The sequence below is a fragment of the Uloborus diversus genome, chromosome 8, assembly GCF_026930045.1.
Source record: "Uloborus diversus isolate 005 chromosome 8, Udiv.v.3.1, whole genome shotgun sequence".
Lineage (NCBI taxonomy): Eukaryota > Metazoa > Arthropoda > Arachnida > Araneae > Uloboridae > Uloborus > Uloborus diversus.
The window spans coordinates 142,038,513-142,060,504 of record NC_072738.1 but is presented as its reverse complement, the minus strand read 5'-3'; the positions used below and the strand labels follow the sequence as shown (position 1 = coordinate 142,060,504).

Below are 21,992 nucleotides of genomic sequence, written 5' to 3'. Positions count from 1 at the left end.
TCTTCTAGCGAAGTATATATTAGCTATTTGCAACAACAAAGTGACTGAAACTATCAAAGAGGTTGACTTACCACTCAGATAGGTGTTGTGAGAAGAATTGATGAAATAATGACTGAGTGGCTGTTCCATGTTGAGGTTGATGTCCAGCTTTTCCAATGAAACAATTGGGTTGTCTTCACCCATGAGGTATCTCAGGAATCCATTTTCAGATAGCAGCCCTGTAACAAGCATGGAATATCAGAATGTTAAATCTCGCGTATTATCCAAATCTTAGTGTTATTAAAGAGATTTACATCCTCTTGTTCAATATATAAGTTCCATAAATCGTACACTTCTTTCAACTTTTCGAAGATACAAGACGTTCCACTTCCATTGAATGGTGGTGGTGGTGGTGGGGGGGGGGGGCTGATTTTAAAAAGTAAGTATTTTTCTTCTCGCCATTTGTAGACTTTGTGCAGTGGCGCCTAATCTACGGCCCCAGGATTATATGCGACCCACAAGGTTGATCCGTGTGGGCCCGTCGTTATGTTCTCAATGTTACGAAGCGAAATCTATCTCCTGGTAACTTTCAAAGCAACCTATGATCTTTATTCGGTGGTACGAATTTGGCAAATTTGGAGCCAAATGGTCAGAAACAGGTTTCTAAAAGACAAAAAGAAACTTTGAATCGGTAGAACAAGCATGTGGTAATGAATGTATTCTGGCCCGCGAGATCCCTCTTGATATGGAGTGCAGCTCTCAAGTTGAAAAGGGTTGGGCACCATGGATCTATTGCATTCCCACTTGCGTCCATTTTTTTTCTTGGCGCACCACTGTAAGTGGATAGTCGTTATCGCTTGAGAATTTTAAGACCTAGCCTCTCACGAAGTGAGGATATGTGGTTTATTCGGATTCGTGAATTTTTGACTGGTAAGTTCGGAGTCGTAATTTCGAACACCTACTTTGATGACGACCATAGGCTTCTTAATGTTCTTTTTTCTTAGATTTTTGCTGTCTTAAGGATAATAAACATGTTTTCTTCCCTTAATCGTGTCTTGTCTTTTTGGTGATTTGTGTCGTCACTAAAGCGCCAGAAATGCGTTTCGGATCATGCATTGCTATGTGGTTTCCCATCGGCTAGATGTACACTGCTGCCCTGAAAATGTGTAAACGCTGTACTGATACGCCCTGTATATAATTTTTTTAAGGCATCCATATAATTATATGCTAGTTTGTATAACAAGCACAAAACACTCAAAAGAGCTATTAACTAGAAGTGAAAGCGTAAGTATAAGTCCCTGTGCAAATGAATTGTTCAATGTTTTTAATCATTTCCAACGCGCAACAGATACCCGAATAACTATCTACTGACTTAGAAAATATTACCGTGGTATTTATGTTAGTCTTAGCAGTAGATGTTGTACTTCTGATGACTCATGAATTTGATCTCTGGGGCTTCACATTGTAATTTTCGTCCTTAATTTCACTCATAAAGATTGTCCATAACAATAAGCGAGTCTTCAAGCGACACGAACTTCATAACTACCATTTATTTTCGTCTTTCCAAAAACTGCCTTTTCGTGCAAGACCATTAATATCTTTCTCTTCGGGGGAAAAAAATGCTGAAGGCATAAAACTAGGAGCCATCCCCTGTGGGGGGTTCGAAAGCACCGTTTTTCTTCTCTAAAACGACGAGAGAGACACATTCTCGTCTGTCGCGAGTTATTATTTAAACTGCGCTGGCTTCGTACGGTATCTGATTACGAAATTAGCTTTAATAATGTTGGTCGCATTTCACGTTCTCGAGCGGAGAACAAAATGGCTCTTTTCGAAGAAAATATTTCCATAGGAAAACGTATTCAGCGCAAATCTGTTTCAGTGATTAATATACCCTTCAAAACAGTCTCGAAGTTTTTGCTTTTGTTGAAGAATATTATATGAAAGGCTTTTTTGGTTTACATTATCATTCTATTTTCTTGCCTCCTAAAAAAGAAACGATTTTAATGGTAATACAAAGAAGTTTTTCTATTATTTTTTTTGTTCCCTTTTCTGCGATTAATGCAGTTATTTAGCGTGACTTTGAGCCACCACATGTGTAATTTTTCGCAACTTCAGATCCTTTTGTATATTCAACTTCAAAAGAAACTTAAATGTGGAATGCTGCACTCAGCTGGCAAGTTTTATATAGTATCCGTTTTATACTTTTCATTCTGCAAAAAAAGTTGGCAACATTGTGCGCAGTTCATTATGTCTTCCGTTCGTTTGGAATGGCTTTCGTGTATGGCCACCGCTTTCTCGGTAGACCCTGCGAATAGATAGTGTTGATTTTTGCGTATCTGAATGTCTATATGCTGGCAAAAAAAGAAAAAAAAAGCCTACGTCAGCGCAAAGTGTGTACATGTTCTTTTTTGCGATGTTGAGATCATTCTTTTGATTTTAGAGTTATAGATTTTTTTTCTCATGTTATTATGGCTAAAAAGATATAGCTGCTCAGAAAATGAACTAAAACGATCTGAAGAGTCTTTGCAAATTACTTCGTGATCTATGGCCGCTTTTCATTGGACCGTCACCAATAATAAGGTGGAGAGATCAATGAAACTACTTGGAACATCGTCCATTGCACGACTGTCTGCTAGGGTGGTTCAACAAAACTTTTTTCAGCTAGAGTACAGGACAACCCCTATTTTTTTTAGACTAACTAATAGTGTTAAGCTGTAATAGTTTTAGCTTCGTACTCAAATTTTAAGAAGGTGCTCAAAGACCCCTTAATTTAACATTGGCCGTAGCAGAAAAAATGCCACAAGAATTTAATTTCCCCAGCTGTTTTTTGCGAGTAGTTTTTTTTATTGCAATGTATTTCCAAGTACATATTACTAGGGTATATTTTAATATGTAGGATTGTTTTTTCAGTTCGATGAATTTTTTAACCTCCCTCCCCATGCTTATGAAGTTTAGGGGAGGGGATTGAGCGCCCTCTTTCAGTTGAAATAGGAAGCTAAAATTCTTCCAGTATATTGCACACAATTCCAGTATCCACAAGCCTAAAAATATTCGAGGGTGTCCGTTATCTCGGAGAAAAATTTTTTACATGTATTTTTGAACCACCCTAATGTACGTGTTAAAAAAAAAAAAACTCCAAGTGCGAAAAGCAGAAGTGTTACTGCGCATAAGAGTGGGAACCATGAAATTAATTAATAAGGATAGAACGTTTCATTTTCCACCGCATTTCTGCCTTTATTGTTGCCATCTTTTCATTAATATCAACCTAGTGGCAGCGCTTTTATTGTAACAGTGTATACATGAATGCATTGTACAGTTTAATTAACAACGCGGATGCCGCCATTTAATTTTTTAACCCAAACTATTTAACCAGAGAGACTTGGTTCCTGATCATCTAACACTTCCGAACTAATGCGCTCATTTAGAATTAGATTCGAAAATTTATTCGACAATTTTTACGATTTTAGGTGTTCTATTCCTCCCGACAGTAAAAATTAGTAAGAGTATTTGAAAAGAGTCTCTTATACTTTAATGGAAATTTCAATGCTGTTTAATGTATTGTTTTATTTAAAAGTAGCTTAAATTGACAAAATAAACTGAATGGAATTGCCAAATATGTGGCTTCTATATTACTGTCTGACGTTTGAGAAATGTCACCAACATGAAACTTGAAATTGGTAATTTCCAACAGCGATAAATCCAATGTATCGCCAACGAACGCCTACTTTACATTCTATCTTTCAGATCTAAAATGCAACTCAAGCTGATGTCCACTAAAATTCCTCATCCTAATGAATCCAATTAAAAAAAGATGTCCACTAACTTCTCTGGTCATTTATTGTCATTCGAGATTCAAACGATCTGGTGTGTGCATTACATGACTTCCTTTTATTCCAATTTAATGTCATTTCCCCATTACTGGCAATTTTAATGTGATTCTATAGTTTACTTTATAAAAATCACCAACTGTGGCAAAATTGAAATCGGATTTTAAAATAAAAAAAATCCGCCAAATTTGTCGCCAAGCTGGCGACAAAACTTGGCGACCAAAAGACTAACGATATATCGCCAAGTGTCCGCTAAATTATAACACCACTTGAGTTTACATCGAAATTAACAATGATTCCCCCCCAAAAAGGGCAAAAGACCCCTTTAGAAACACCTGAATGCAATCAAAAGGGGAGGTGCACAACTAGACACCACTAGGAATCTACGTACCAAATTTCAACTTTCTAGGACTTGAGTTATGCGACATGCATACGCACATACGAACATACGCACGTACGCACATACACACGTACGCACATACAGACGTACGCACATACGCACATACATACGTACATATAGACGTCACGAGAAAACACGTTGCTTTTTTGGGGGGGAATCGTCAAAATGGTTATTTCGCGTGTCTATACGTTCTTAGGCACTTATCCACGTGTGCTCGAGTCGAAAAAAAAAAAAAAAAACTCAACATTCATTCGGGGGTGAGCAAAATGGAAATTAAGTTTAATTTTTGAGTGAAAATTTTTTCGCGAATACAATAATTCTTTTTTTGTAAAAGGAAGTAAAAAGGGAAAAAAATGGAGAAAAAATGCTTTCCAGCAAAACAAATATACAGTAGAACCTCTTAATAAAGGAGACTAAGAGGACCAGACATCTTATCCCTTAAATTGAGGTATCTCTTCCTCGGAGGTAGATGAATTGATGCATCCTGTGTACTTAACAACGAGTAAGTATAATTTCATAATAAACATAAACTAATAATAATTAAGATTAAGTATTAAAAATGTTTCATATACACTAAATATGTAAAATTCAGAATAATTCGAACTAAAAAAAAAATTTATCAAATTTCGTAACATCAAAGTTTGTAATTGATTTTCATCAATTACAAGTTGGAAAGTTTGTGTTACATGGATTTCCTTGATGTTAATGTAATTTACAATGCAAAAACTGTGATCGCATTTCAAATTTTCGGTGTAAAGCTGGTCATGGGCAGCAAGCACACTATCTGCTGGGATTCAGACCATGAAAGAAAAGCATGAATGTAGGTCTCAGCAATAATTTTAGACTACATATTTGGCTATTTGCATGTTAATTTCAAGACAAACTTTTACCAGTTAATTTTCGGACAAAAAGTGAAACTTGGAATTCCAACAAATTCGATATTTCTAAGACATTTATATGTTATTTTTTGTAATTTTTATCTGTGACTGTCCCTTAAATAGAGTGTCCCTTAATAAGAGGCAAACACAAGAATGTTCCTATTCAAACACTGTAAAAAAATTCCGAAACGTTACTGGTTATTTCCGTGGAACGTCTCGGGATTTCACACGTTTTCATCTATTTCTCCGTAAAAACAAGTATCTTCACAAAAAAGTTTCCTGAATCGCTACAAGTTGCACGCGGGCAGACTTTTCACAGTTGTGGAAAATATTTTTAGCAACCAGTTTAAAGATTGAACGAGCGCGTTTATTGAGTGTATCGGCCTACGGTTGTTTATGGCTTGTCCAGATTGACTAAGCTCCCAATCAGAGCGAAAAAGTCAATGGATAGCTACAGCTTTGCATGGCGGGAATTGCAGGCAAGAGATAGGCTTGGTTCCTCCTTGCATAGCTGTGGTCGTTCTGATTTTTATGGTTCTAATCAATTACACCAAACCGACTTAATTTTTCTAGAAGGTTCTAGAGATATGACTGGCTTTAACAGGGAAGATTTCGCACTTCTTCAGAAAGTTTCAAGGTTAATTTCAGAAAGGTTGCTGATTTTAAGCGGAAAACGTTCCTGGTTTTTCCAAGATATCTTACTGTAAGAAATTAGGCACATCAGCTGCCCATTATTTTCCAGGAACGTTTCTGAATCAATTTTACAGTGAATTGTCTAGGACCAGAAAAAGTGGCCCTTAAATAAAGGTGTTCCTTATTCAGTAGTGCTCCTTAAAAGAGGTACTACTGTATGTATAGATAAAGTAAATGAATGCAAACGTTAAACAAAGAAAAATGTAAGGCTTCGAATATCAAAACTCATTCCGTTCTCAATCCTTCGTGGATGAGATTGATAACATGTATGAAACGACCCAGACTTGAACTGCTCCAATCAAACAGTATCTCATTCTAGACAAGAACACGATATTTTCCTATCCCGATAATAAAGCGAGCATTCCCGGAGAATCTCTCCTTTTTATCGACAGCAATAATTTCCCGATGCAGCCTCATCCTCCTTTTCCGGAAAAACAAGCTTTCTCCACGAAACTCAAAGTGAAGGGCTTGCAGCTCTTGCTGATGAGTGTTTGGGAATGGGAGAGAAGTGGCAGATGTTACCGATTAAGTGCAACGATTGCCAACAGCCATTCATTATCAAAGAATACTGTATTTTTCTTATTCGCATTTGGATTACAGTTTTTATAATAATATGATACAATACTTTGCAAAGAGGTTTTTAGGAGAACAATAATGCCGTGTGCAGGTAAACAGCAATATCTACAGAAATGAGTTTTCGAGGTATTTTAAGAAATGTGCGGTGGATTGAATACTAATAAATAGGAAAATGTTGGAATTAGACGTTTTTTTGCGCCTTTCTTTTCAGTGGAAACGAAATAAGCGAGATTGTACAATAAAGATAACGTGCAATAGATGGAAAAAAAAAATGATAAATTTTCAGTTATTGCCCTTTACCTGCACACGGCAGAATACTCGGAACTACTACCGGAAGCTAAAAGCAGATTCTTTAATTCAATGCAACAATCTAATCCAATGATAAATTATTTACAGAAACAAAATACACTGATATCTGTTTTTGTCCAGTCTTTTTTTTTTTTTTGAGCGATAATTTTTTTTGTGCAATTTATTTGAGCTGTATATGCAATTTTCAATCAGATTGGAACTCAATTGACAATTATTTATAAAACGAGTGCGAGGTAGTATCTTCAAGTGATGACGACAGGGGGCACCCCAATGAGAGGTTACTGCACTGCAAAAAAAAATCCGAAACGTTACTGAGTATTTCCGTGTCAAGTTTTATGATTTCAATGGTTTTTATCCACTTCCTGGAAATATCAAGTATCATTGTCAAAAAGTCTCTTCAATTGCTACAAGTTGTCCGAATGCAGACTTTTCTCCGTTGTAAAAATATGTTTAGCTACTAGTTTAAAGATTAACTGAAGGTATTTACAAGGCGTATCGGCTTCAGGTCTGTTACGGCACGTCCATGCCGATTAAACTCTCAAAACGAGCGAATCGGCATGGACTACGTAGCTCTGCAAGAACTCCCATAGGGAGCGAATCAGTATGGACAACGTAGCTTTTCAAGAATCGCAATCAAGTGAGATACTTTCTTGCAGTTCTGTCTGAGCTTTGGCCATGTTTGCTATACTGCTTTTAGAACGGTCTTGATAACTCAGGAAGGTGCTCACCTGTTATATTATCCTTACCAAAGATTACACTGAAATTCCAGAGACGCGACTGGCTTTAAACGGAAAGATTTCTGGAGATTTCAGGAAGGTTACTGAATTTTAGCGGAAAAGGTTCCTGGTTTTTGCGAGATATGTTACTGGCAGAAAATTTCCACATTAGCTGCCTATTAATTTCCAGGAACGTTTCTGAATCGTTTTTACAGTGTGCAATCTCCCAAAAATTTCTTTACTCGGGAAATTTTGTCTGACGATTCGACAAAATGATCATCACTTGGTTTATTTTGATTCGTTTAAAGAAGCAATTCCTAGTTATTTCGTAAGTTTTAGAGTCATTTTATCCTGAGACTTTTTTTTATGTGATATCTATTCACCGCATAATAATTTTTATTTGAAATACAAAACATGAAAATACGCTTCACTATAAGGTTTTGATTTGATTTAATGCATGAAATCCACTTTTAGAGTAGTTACACATATCTCTGAATACAACCTGAAGTACACCACTCAGTCTATTCTATAACTAAATGAAGTCAAACGAATTAAAATAATTTATGAGTTCTGTTAATTTTGTAAAAAAAAAAATCCTTTTGAAGATTTTTTTTAATGATCGTACAATTCATTGTATAGAGAAATGAAACTGTATACACTTTAAAAAAAGTGGCAATTCCACTTTTGTATGTCGTTAAGTTTAATCTTATTAACATTTCGTCGCACTTTAAAATGTGACAGGTAGACACGTTGTTCATAAAAAAATTAGTTTCTTACCTGTTTCTCTTATCTGACGAGAAGATTTTGTTAGTGTATTAAAAAATAACAGAATAATATCTATATTAAAAAAGCAATCATGGAAAGAAAACCACAAAAAATTACTTAGATTTTTTATTTCATTTCATGTACCCATTCCATGCCACCTGATGGCACGATTTATAACTTTTTTGAGAGAAATTTAAAGCTCGCATTTCTCAATCGAAGAATCGTGTAAAATAAACGAACCAAATCAACTGTAAAAAGGAAACAAAACCCTTTAAAGTTGTAATGGAAGAGTTTGCTTTTGTAAATTCGAACTTCACGGGGAGAGGCAGGGACAGAGGCGATCATTAAGTCTGTGGTGTAATTTCCGATAGGAAGCAAGGAAAATGCCCTGGAATGTCGGAATTTCTTTTGGGATATCCGCGAAAAGCTTACATTACGCAGGAAATGACTCTTCGGCTTTTGCTTTCTCGCTTCGTGATACACAGATTTCATTAAAAGACTTTCTGCTGCTTTTCACTGTAATAACACTTCTATTTTGGGAAAGAAGCTGTAATAAAGTATTGAAACTGGTTGAAAAAAAGTTAAATATGGCTAGGGTTACCAGAATCCTGATTTCCTATTCCTGACCTGGATTGATGGCTGGACTAGGAAAATGTCCGGGTTTGGAGATTTTACTCGGGAAAATATTAATATATCTTAATGATTACAACTTAAAAATAGTTTTAGTTTTCAGCTCTGCCTATATCGGTGACACAACCAGTGGGGAGGTTTTGGGGTCACCCCCCACTCCCCAAAGACCTCAGTTTTTACACATATTGCCAATCCTAAAAAGGTAGTTTATATGCATACAACGGCAGTTATGACCAAAAATTCTACACAGAAGAAATTTATGGCAGCGCTACTGACCAGTGTTACTCCATAAAATATACATTACTTGTTACTAATCACATTTATTATTAGTATACACTTTATTATTCAGTTTCTGTAAACGCGGGCTACTTTAACAGTAGGGTCCTTCTTCACTGTAAAAAAATTCCGAAACGTTACTGAGTATTTCCGTTTAACGTTCTGGGATTTCAGTGGTTTTTATCCACTTTCTGGAAAAATCAAGTACCATTGTTAAAAAGGTTCCTGAATTGCTACAAGTCGCACGAATTTAGACTTCTCGCTGCTGTAAAAATATTTTAGCTCCCAGTTTAAAGATTAACTAAGCGTATATATAAAGTGTATTGGCTTTAGTGCCATTACAGCCGGTCCAGACAGCTAAGGCGTCCCAAGGGTGCAAATCAGTCTATGAACTACGCGGCTTTGCAAGAATTACAGGCGAGTACGATGCTCGATATTTGCTTGCAATTCTGTATTTGCTTCGGCGATGTTTACAATACTGCTTTTATGGCTATATTCTGGAAACGCAAGAGAGTGCCAAGCTGTTATATTATGCTTAACTAAGGGGTTCACTCTAAAGTTCCAGAGACACGACTGGCTTTAAACAGAAAGATTTCAGGAAGGTTACTGAGTTTTATCGGAAAACGTTCCTGGCTTTTGTAAGATATTTTACTGGAAGAAATTGGGCACATCATCTGCCTATTATTTTCCAGGAACGTTTCTGAATCGTTTTTACAGTGTTTGGCCCAAATTGAGAAAAAGTTTCAAAGTTCTCTGCCAACCTTTAGGACACAGTTTTTCAACATATTTTGAGATTCCATATTTTGAGCAGTCCCAATCACTCAGTAATGTATACCGAACAGTTCGATAGCTCTGCTCAAGAAGCAACACTAGTGGTTCTGCGCTCCTTGTGCTAACATGTGCCTTTATAACCCCTCAAACTTTTATACGTAGAAGCAGTTCTACATTAGCTAAGAATTTTGTTAAGTACTTATTTATGAACTCTATTTAATACTTTATGTAGTTGTATAGTTGTACACACTGTAAAAACGATTCAGAAAAGTTCCTGGAAAATAATAGGCAGCTGATGTGCCCAATTTCTGCCAGAAACGTATCTTGCAAAATCCAGGAGATTTTCCAATGAAATTCAGTAACCTTCCTGAAACTATCCTGGAAGCTTCTTGAAAAATTCAGAAATTTTCCCATTTAATGCCAGTCGTGTCTCTGGAGCTTTAGAGTAAACTTAGATAGGTATAACGCATGGCACCTTCCTAGATTTATTAAGAACTAGTGGTAACCGCACGGCTTTGCCTGTAATAGAAAATTAAAAGGTCTTTTGGTTCGCCAGTATATTTACAAAAATAATGTGTGGTGAATTATCTCGCCAATTGGCTTGTGTCCATGTTACGGTTCCACGTTATGATCATTTCGTAGTTTACTCGTCCATCTCCTGGTAGTTACGGTTCCACGTTATGATCATTTCGTAGTTTAGTCGTCCATCTCCTGGTAATTTCTTTCTTAAAAATTGGAATAGAAAAAGAACCACATCGAATTTTCGAAAAATCGCTTCGAGGTGCACGCCCCCATGCTACAAACTAACTTTGTGCCAAATGTCATGAAAATCGGCCGAACGGTCTAGGCGCTATACGCGTCACAGAGATCCTGACAGACAGAGAGACTTTCAGCTTTATTATTAGTAAAGAAGCTCCAAAATCAGCAATGGAAACATAGCCAAAGCTAAGACAAATTTGCAAGTTAGTATCAAGAATTTTTAACTTCTGCAATTCTTGCAAAGCTGCGCAGTACATTGATTTATTCGCTCCCATTGGGAGTTTAATCAGTCTGGACGAGCCGTAATTGATCTGAAGTCAATACACTTTATAACGCTTAGTTAATCTTTAAACTGGGAGCTAAAATTATTTCTTACGACAGTGAGAAGTCTGCATTCGTGCAAATTGTAGCAATTCAGGAAACTTTTTGACGAAGATACTTGATTTTTCTAGGAAGTGGATAAATACTACTGAAATCCTGAAACGTTACACAGAAATAATCAGTAACGTTTCGGAATTTTTTTACAGTGCATCTCATTTCTGTTACGGTTTTTATTTAAAAATTTCACAATGCCACCATATCTCCTAAAAAATTTAGTCTTAGACTTCGTCACATAGATTTAGAAACTTTAGCAGGAAAAGCACAAGGAATAACCCTGGAATATTCAGCAACGGAATAGAGAGAGCGATTACAAACTCATTTTATCAGGGCTCAGTTACATGGCTATTATTATGGAAGATGAAGAGGAATTGAAAGTTGTAGGAGATTTAGAAGAAGTTGATCCAGTTGCATCTAGTTCTAACAAAGTTTGTTAAATTTGTTGGAAAGTTTACTGACATTTGTTGTTGTAGAATGGAATGGGCTCAGTTTTTCAGGAATAGCTGCAAATGTGAGAGAAGAAAGAATTAATGTTTAGGGAATGGAACGCACAAGCAAGTTTTGTAAATGTTCGAAAAATTTAGAATCCTTTGCTTTACGAATGATGTTCTGTTAATAAAGTTGTTCAACCTCCAAAACTAATGAAAATTTTTTTGTTCTCCGTCGATTATTTCTGACACAATAACTAGGCATGCACACACATTTAAATTTTTAAAAAAATTTCCTTAAAACAATTATGTGCGATTCAAACTTCTTGTAAAAAATGTATTTTTGTTTCAAATAAATAGTTTTTCGCTTGAAAATACGTCTCTCTTTGACTCTAGTTAGTTTATAATAATTTTAAGTAGGGAAAACCACTTTGGACCAAAGTAACCTAAACGTGGGGGTAACATTGGCTTTAATAAAAAGCAGTTAAAAATGGTAATAATACTTTGAAACAAAACAATCACTTTAATTAAATTAAGAGAACTTTAGATGCGTAAATTAAGTTTCTACGGCCTTGGAAATATTAATAGATTCAAAATTATTGAGAGAAGAATGAGAAAAGTTCAAAAATGGGGACCAAAGCAGCCCGTGTTTTCGATACTAATTTTTTTGTTTCGAAAATGATAATCAGCTACCCATAGAATTGCTCAGGATCATAGGATAGTAAAACAGTGTGTAATAAGTAAGATATTGTTTCCATGTCGAAATATGAAAAACAAAAGTGAAATCTTTATTTTTTAATGTTTTTAATTGTATCAATATTTGCGATCAAAAATAAATTAAGTATACAAAAATGCATAGATAAATGTTGTTCATAGTGCTGATAAATGATAAAACAAGATTGATGTTCATACTTTTAGTTTACAAAGTATGAAATTTTAGTTTTTAAAGCTACAGAAGTTTTGGAGAAAAAATGAATAAACTGTAAAATGAAAATTAAGAAAAAACGGCATTTCGAACTTTTATGTTTTCAATTTTGTGGGCAGTCCCCATGACTGCTTCATTTTTTTTTCTTGGAATATAAAAGCTTCACTTTTATCTCGCCCATATTTCATTCGTTAACCAACTGCCCTTTTATGGGTAACTATATGCATTTATTATCAAATTACCCACACAAAACCATCGTAATTCTTGATAAATATCCCGAGATAGCAGAATCCGAATACTTTCGAAGAGGGAATGTTTGATGAATGTTCTTTTGTATTTCTCCAAACTCGGGAGGGATGATTAATTGTAGAAGATGAATCACTTTTCTTACTCGAATTCACATTTATTTATTGTTTTCCCATTTTAGTATTAAAAACCTTCTGTTTTGCAAATGTCGTTTCAAGTTGTTTCTACGTTTTTGCTTTCGGACCATTGCTAGGTATTCAGAATCATTTTTCAAAAATAGTTATTTATTTTAGACTTAAAAAAAGATGAAGGACTTAACATAAGCGCAAAAACACGCTCGAGAAAAAATGCAAGGATGCCTTATTCCAAACTTGAATTTATTTTATTGCTCGGACTTATTTAAAAAAATAAATAAATAAATCCAAAATGTTCCTGGATAGTAATGGGAGAATTATGTGCCTAATTTCTACCAAACAGATATCTGACAAAAAAAAAAAAAAAAAAAAAAAAAAAAAAAAAAAAAAAAAAAACAGGAAAGTTTCCTGCTTAAAGTCAATAACTTTACCGTAATCATTCTGAAGAACATAAGAAAACTTTCCAATGAAAGCCAATAATGTTTCTGGAATAAATCAGGGCCCTTCAGAGAAAACTTAGATATGTATAGAGTAAAAGCTTGGCATCTTCCTGATTTAGCGGGAAAGCTCCTGAAACAAATATGGCCGAACCTACTGCCGCATTGGAAACTAATATCATACAGCTTATTTGCCTGCAATTCTAACAAAACTACAATTTTCAGAGGCGACATTCTTAGGGGTGGAATTCCCTCATGGCTTCGTAACCGCTGAGATCACAGATTCTGCCCCCCCCCCCCCCAGCCTCTCCTTTTTTTTGACCTATAGTAAATCACTCAATAGGTACGGTACATTATTTGCCAATCACCACAAAATTGATGGTCTTCCACCAGTCAACACCAATTCCACAATTTGGATTTCAGGTTGGAGGAGAGAGAACTCATTTTTCTTCTGTACTCATGGTAACTGTTCAACGACAGTCGACAGCACTTGCGGCTCATCAGATTTTACGAGTATGTACCCCGTATGTAGTCTGTCTTTGTAGCCTTCGGCATCACAAAAGAGATCGATCATCCAATTGGTTGTTCTACGTAATAACTACCAGCATCCCCCTAACGCCCAACACACAAACAACAATTAATAAATAAACTTTATTCGTAGACACTTTCATGAAAGTACTACTTAGAAACAAGAGTTGATCACAAATTTGAGATTCATTGAGATCGTAGTAGCAATATTTTTACACAATAAAGAGACAGAACAAGTATATGCTCTTTCGATGCTAAGAAATAATTACAATTTTGGACATTTTAAAATAGCGCTCTAATATCGATTGACCCTCTACCGTCATGACACCTAAACGTCCTGTCACAGGGTCACATCCTGTCATATTAAGTCGATCGCGATCGATCAGTCGACCGCTGAATCGTTTCGGGGTGATCGTCTTTACACATTGTCAAATACATATTCGAATCTTAGTATGTTTTCCGTCAGTTCATAGTTTACAAAAAAAAAAAAAAAAAAAAATCAAAACCAGTTATCGAACACCAACGCCACCGATACAACTTTCAACACGTTAAAAATAATTTGTTCCCAATTAATGAAGAATAAGCTAAAAAAAACTTCAAATTATGTCTGCCGAGTTATTTAAAAACGGAGGTGCATTAAATACAGAGAAATGTTATGAAAAAATGGTAAAACTTGGTTCTAAATTTGAGACACGTTTTCTAGAATCTATAAGACTAGAACCAATAGTTACATTTATGGGTTACCCGTTTGGCAATTTTGACGTGATTGAAATACATAACTAAAAATAAAAACTGAAAATTCTCTTTTATATCTTAAAGAAAATGAAGTTCTTATTCATGATGACATAATTTCAAAAGCACTTAGTTCAGAACCTATTGATACCTTTTGGAACAAGAACCTACCAATTACCTTTTCCATGAGCAAATTCAAATAGCTTAATTGTTAAAATGTTGCATTTCAATTAACTATGTTCTTTGGTTCTACCTACCTATTTGAATCTGATTTTTGAACAATGAATGTAATTAAGACAAAACATCGTCCCCCTCTTACAGACAGGAAACTCGAACCCAGTGCAAGACTAGCACTTGTACACCAGTGTATACTAAATTAACTAATGATATGCAGGGCAAATCTTCTAACGGGGACTTATTTCAGATGAATTATATTATTAATTGTATTTTGAATTACTTCATAATAAATACATCATAATGTAGTAATGCATTTGATTTGCTGATACAGTCAACTAAAGATAAGCCGAAGCCTTATAACTATCTAGTTAATCAGGGCACTTCGTGAAAGTTAGAAATAGCTCGTATCCTGAAGAAGTCTGCCCATCTCAATGCCCTATTACATAGAGGGCCATGGTGGCCTGATCGGTATAGCGGCGGACTCGCAAACGGATGATTCCGGGTTCGATGCCAGATTGTCGAAGGCTTTCCGAGTTCGTTGATGATGACTGAGGGTCACAAAGTCCTCCAAGATCTCATTCCAAATCAATACATTTGGGGATGCTGGATCAGGGGTTGCTCGGCTCCTGGTCTGGATCAGTTTTCAGCCGTTTTCATGACCCTAGCCGTTTCAGGACCCTATCCAACCGGTTAAACCACGTATAGAGGTAGGTACGGGGGACCCCGGATAGTGGTGTATTGCCGTGGAAAGTAGAGCACAGTATCGGAAGGTTTTTCCTTTTTTTTTTTTTGCATTTTATTAATCTAAACCTTTAGCTTTATTGTACAAGCTTGCTTATTTGGTTTACACTGAAAATAAAGCACGAAAAATCCTTTAAATTCCAACGTTTCCCTGTTGTTAGTAAGGAGTCCAAAACTCATTTCTTCAAACATCTCAACAACTCATTTCTGCAGATGACCCTTTAACCTTCCCATGACAGTGTAGTGTAATATCACATTTAAAGAGATGCAGCTACCGAAGGCACTGCCTGTTGCTTGGCTGAATTGTCTGGAGGTGTGAGGAGGGACTGCTCACCTTTCTGCGCCATGCTCTTGTTGGGCTCGTATTGCCGGATGATGTCCCTGGCCCTGGCCGGATTCGCATAGGGGTAGAGGATTTCGTTGAGCCGCGGGTCCCTCTGCTCTTTGTTGAGGAACTCCACCAGCTGGTCCACGGTCATGCCTTTCTTCTTGCCGCCGCACCTGAAATTGCGAACGAGATACATTACTGTTGGTCAGACTTTAAAAGAGTATTAAACCTCCAGTTGGTGTGAGATCCATACGAACAAGCTCGTATTTCTTCTATTCCATATATTAATAATTTTGGAGTATCTCGCAGCTGGACCTTATGAGCCACTTCTCGTTTAAATAATGATATCGAATCATTTTTTTGTTCAGCTGAGTTTAGTGTTGGGATAGAAGCAGTGTACCTGAAAAGTACGTGTGATTTTTCAAGTGAGTTTTTATTACATTCAGTTTCCCATGCTTTTGCAGGAAGCTTTTATAACAGTGGAGCGCCGCTTAAATATATTGCGTGAACAGAATTAATAGAAAATCGAATGCGACAAAAACTTATTTTAACATTCACATGTATCTCTGAGATACAATTTGCAGATGTGCAGACTGCTACTGCCACTAGAAAAATTCCAATGATGACTAAAATTAGATCTAGGGAGAATAGCTGAAGTCAGGCGCTCGTAGCTATCTTGCGCGAAACTGAAAAGAATTATTTCTTCAGGTATCTCTCAGATTCGTGCGCCCGCTGCTGGGTTAATTATAAGCATGCAAACAGAGCAAACTTTATAGAGCCGCGAAAAATATTTCTGTTTGGGTTGAGTGGAAGCAAGCCATCAAATCCCAATGGGATGTTTAAACCTAATTATTGATGAGCGACTTCTAGGGGACATAGAAAGGCTATCTTAGGAGCTTCGGATGCTTCCAAACTGTGCAGGCGATGTTGTTGATCGATGAAAACATCGTGAAAAAGTTTAGTGATGTTACTGTTTCCTCCACCAGATCTACAAACGCAAAGGAAGTGATATCAACCGCTTTATACTGTTTAAAAATTTTCTGAACTCTTACTGTAAAAAGTACTGTCATTCATGTTGGCACTACTTTTTACAGTAAAAACACATTTTTCAGAACATTTTTACGATAAGAAAAGGCAAGAACGCTTCGGTAAGTTGTGCTGAACAAAAAGGATGGTAAGCGAGCCTCGGAATTCGAGCCTAGGTCTCTTTGTTCTGAGGCAGCTGTCGTAACCACTATCGTGAATGAACTCGCCGCGAGAAGGGGAAACGCGAATTTTGTGCTTCGTTCTGTAAATCACGTGGTATACCAACTGACGCTGTAATGTTTTGCTCTTCCTGGAACAATTTGCTGTAAACTTTTCTCTGTGTTGAAAACTCTCTATTTTACAGTAAAATTTACCTTTAAAATTATCTGAATTTCAACAGTGTAGTTTGTCGTGTAAAATGTTACAAAAAATTGACTACGAATTTCACTTTCTCTCCTATTCTTGTTGAGAAACTTAGGTGTTTCTATTTACTTTCATCTGCTTCCTGGGTTAAATCGAAACAAATAAACTTGCCATGTCCTCAAGAAGTACAGTCTAGGATTCGCTGCATAGTGTTTTATCTCTATATTTATCCAAAAAGTCGAGGAGGATCTGAAGTTAAATCATTAAAATTCTAGTTTCAACTACCCCAACTGACCCTACTCTTAAACATTCAGAACATTCGATTCGTTAATATTTTTACTACAGCCCTTGGTTATATTTTACTACTGCATCACTAAAAGTTTAGTTTCCACTAATTGATGAACTCAAATCATTTACGTTTTAGTTTTAACCACCTTAACCAACTCTACTCCTAAACATCCAGGACATTCTATCAGATAATGATTATACCACAGCCCTTGGTTATATTTTACCACTACATCCTTAAAGTCTTAGTTTCAACTAATTAATGCACTTAAATCATGAAAATTTTAGTTTTAACCACCTACTCCCAAACATTCCGGACATTCCATCTGTTAATATTTATACAACTGCCCTTGGTAATATTTTACCTTTGCCTTGGATCATTTCACGCTGATGATCGCGTTTACAAACAAATATGACATTTGGGAATAAAACATGTTAAAACTAAAACCTTCTTGGAAAAATTACCATTCACTAAAATACTAAGTACAGTAAAACACGCTTGGGAAATGAAACGATATCATTAATAACTACACTTTATTTTTAAAGTTATGAGAACCGATAGTTTGATGACAACCGAGAGTTCATTTTTGAATGCAAAAGTCTATCATTAATGCTGTTGTCTTGTACCAGCTAGGCTGGCAATGGGGTTGTTTCCTTTAGTCAAAAGTAGTACTTTTTGTCCTTAAACTTTATAGAATAAGCAAAAAAAAAAATTAATAATAACATGGACCCAGAAAATACTTTCATTTTCTCAACAGTTATTTTTTAATTAATTTTTTTAAATACCCGATTTTTCAAACAAGGCGTGGTCTTGATGACGTCACAAATGATGCACTTTGGCTCATCTTTCTACCACGATTCCACGTTATGATAGTCAAGAAGCGATTTAAAATTGCGCTCTACGCTTGCTATCAACCATATCGTTGCCAATTTACCTGAGTAAAGATGCGAATTAAATACTTTGCTCTGTGAATGGCAACACTGAATGGCATTTCATCATTTATGATGTCATCGGACAGAAGCGTAGACAATAAAGGTGCACCGATTTAAGTAATTTTTTAAAAATATTAAACTTAAACAAATTATTTTAAAAATGGTCAGTTCCGATGTTTTTAAGCATGCTCTTTCAAAAAAAAAAAAACTTTTAAAATTTTGGAAACGACCCCATTCTGGATGCACTGTTTCACTTTTCAACTGTACCAAAATTTGGTGTGAAGTCCAATTTCCACAGTACGCACATGCCATAAGAGGATCCGTTTATAGGGCAGACAACCATTCACAGCATTCACAGCACAACAACACATTTACAAAAAGAAAGGAAAACTATTAGGGAGAGAAAATACATCCATAGTCGAGTCGGGATTCGAACCCAGGAACTCCCCATCGCAATCAGACTTATCTGACCTCTAGAGAAGGTGACTGAATCGATCATTAATGAAAAATAGTATTTATCAAGTTCTCAAATTTTCAAAACTACTGAAATAAAAATACAGTCGAACCTCCATATATCGAAATTCCACATATCAAAATTTTCTATGTATCGAAATCCCAGCAAATTTCCATGTTCATTACATAGAAAAATTGTTATCGAAACTGTATATCGAAAAAATCTCTATATATCGAATTTTTTTTCGAGACATTCGTAGATTTTTTTCCACTTTATACTGTCTCATGAAAAATGAAGGTCAGGGGAGAAAATTATGTTCCCTTAAGGTTGCTACGGAACTCATAAGGAATCTGAGGTTGAGGGGTGTGTAGATAGGTCGTTGTTTCGTTCTGGCGTTCTTAAATTCCCTCAAGTTGATTTCAAATCTTAGTTGTAACCAGAAACTTTGTAAAATCAATTTCAAGTTCTCTCTTTTGTCTGTTTATTATCATTTCTTGTCTTTTTAGCTACAGTAAAAATCATTCAAGTTAAGTAGATTGATTTTTTTCTTTTCTTTCGATTACATTGTCAAAACGAAAATCCCCTTATGTTGCGGATTAAGTTGAATTGAAGAAAAATGAAGATGTATGAAGGCGCAAAAATGTAATTTCTGTTGTTTTTTTAATTATTAACTTTTATTTGATCCGATGCTCGTATTAATTTGAAATTGGGTTTCATACACGTAAATTAGCTTTAATTTTAATGTTTTAAGAGACTTTTAAGATAAAATAAGATCGTTTCTATGTATCGAAATTTCTATATATCGAGTTTTTTTCTGACAATTTGCTACTTCGATACATGAAGGTCCGACTGTATCGTTTCTTAGATTCTTTGTTGTCACCTCGAACACGATTCAATTTTTCCTTCGCTTTGATTATGTTTACTTTCAGTGAGATGTTTTCATGCACCATCACTCTCAGAAATATTCAAGTAACTCTTTGTTTTAACTCAGCTTCTTTTTCCTTCTTATTCATTTGTATTCTTGACATTGCTAATGGATGGAACTAAAGAAACTACGACGTACATTCCAAACTGAACGTTGAAATTTTAAAACCATCGATTTTATCCTTAGTCATAAAAGCTCTCCCAAAATAAATGGATGTGTTTTGTATGTTGGAATAATCACTGAGAGCAAGAGAAATTTGGAGTTTTTCTTTCTTTTTTCATGATGCGATATGCTTTGCGTTTAAAATTCTATATTGATACATCTCTTCCCAACAATGGAGGAGATATGAAAATTTGGAGATGAAAAAAAAAACCCTTAAAAATGTAATGAACAGAGGATTTTTTTTTCAAAATAAATACAATTACTCTTGAAAAATATTTGTTATCTTAATCATTTTAGTCTCTAGCATGAATTTTGTTTCAACCTTCAATCAATAAGTTACTGAAATTCGGAAAATAAGTTCATAAAAGTCGAACTCGCATATAACGAACGCGAAGGGACCGCAGTATTTGCCGTAGTGCCCGTAAAAAGCGGGTTCGTGGAAAAAAATCACGAAGATTAATTCAGGCTTACTTTATTATTTTTATACAATATTTCTGTACAATACCAAAAATATTTAGTTATTTGCTTTTCTTATTGTCTCTTTGATTTTGAGAAATGTGTGACTTTGAAAACGTCACCATTTGTATCCCTGGTTTCAAAATAGTTTGAAGTTTTTCTGCACTTTAGAAACCATTGAGTATATCAAGGGCTGTTGAAAATTCTTCACATTTGTTGTTATCGTGATTGCTTTCATTACTTTTTTCATCTGTATTAGCTTGAATTTGGGCTACAATATCCTCGGCTACACTAACATTTGCTTCAATAAATACAAATTTTTTAATGCTTGTCAACTCCACAAATTCAAGGAAAACAGCTGTCAGCACTTGTTCTCAGGATTTATGTCTTATCTCTGACTTTTAGTTGAATTCAAAATGTTAATGGAATATTATCAAACATAGGATAATCTCTTCTGAATTAGAAATCAACAGAAATTTTATGCTTTATAAAAACTTTACTCGCTTTAAGCGGGATTTGCTCGTTAAAAGCAAGTTATGTTCCCATTGACTTAATATTGCACCAACCAAATTTTTTTGATTTCCTCGCTAAATTCGAGTTTTCGTTAAACCAGGGCTCGTTACAAGCGATTTCGACTGTAGTCACTTTTCTTGAACACTACGAGTTGAAACTGAAATTCTTGCACTTGTTATTTGGTCAATATTTTCTTTAAATGAAACCGTAATGGCCAAAATGACCTTGAAGTAATCCTATATTAATTAAAAATATCCTTTATAAAACGTGTGTCTGGTTTTTTGAAGCTCCATTTCTGTAAGTTTTGAACCATTTTGTAAATCTAGTAGTAAAAAAAAAAAGATTGAAACCGTTATTATTTTCTATTTTGAACAATGCTTTTCAAAATCGAAAGACCGAAAGAAAATGGACAAGAAAAAGGTTAAAGTATAACGATCAGAATTCAAATTAAGAAACAAAAATGTTTTTTTTCTTCGTTTAAATGTTTGGAAACATTAGTTCAGCTTAAACGAATACATTTTCAGAAATAAAGAAATTTAAAACTAAAAATTATATTTAAAGAAAACAGCCTTTCTCTTTATGCATCACGAAAGAATTCTCCTTTTCTATCCCCTGTACGCAGCTGTTGACTTTTTGTAGTTAAATAATATAGCAAAATTTACGTAAGGCATCAAAGCAAAAAAAAAAAAAAAAACCTCAATCTCTTCGTCTAAAAGGGCACACTTACAATGAGGAGAAAAAACGTTTGCAGCTCCAAGAGCTCATTCAGTTTAATTACACCCTTCAGAGAAAAAGATAGACAGAAGATTTAAGAGAAGTTTAAGAATGGGACAAGAAAATAAAAGAAAGAAGCTTTTTAGATTTTAAAACTTTACCAGGCTTAATGTTTCAAATAAATGGTTCAAATTTGTTGTCCATGATTAGCCTACTTTCCCACAAAATAAATAAATAAGCAAATAAATAAAGAAGAACAAGACTAAAGGCTTACTGTACCGTGAAAAAAAGAGAAAAAAGAAAAGAAGAAAATCACTTGAACAATTAATTTATTTTTGAGCTCTTACCTTTTTAGGTCACTTTTATTTTTTAATTTTTATCTCATACATTGAACCATGAAGAATAGTCAATTATCTGCACAATTTATTGACAGAGACAACAATACCAAATGATTTTTATTAACTGAGAAAATAATTAAAAGATCGGACATATTTCTCTTAAATCATTGTTTCGATTGTTTCTTTGAGT

The 21,992-nt window shown here is 35.1% G+C and overlaps 1 protein-coding gene across 1 annotated transcript in view; it reads right to left on the bottom strand.

Moving 5' to 3' along the window:
- The window catches only part of LOC129228134 (1-phosphatidylinositol 4,5-bisphosphate phosphodiesterase classes I and II-like), a 478,401-nt gene that overhangs the window by 79,364 nt on the left and 377,045 nt on the right, over nt 1-21,992 (bottom strand). Inside the window, 2 exon segments of the mRNA XM_054862781.1 lie at nt 72-218; nt 15,640-15,806. Of these exon segments, the coding sequence (XP_054718756.1) occupies nt 72-218; nt 15,640-15,806 (314 nt within the window).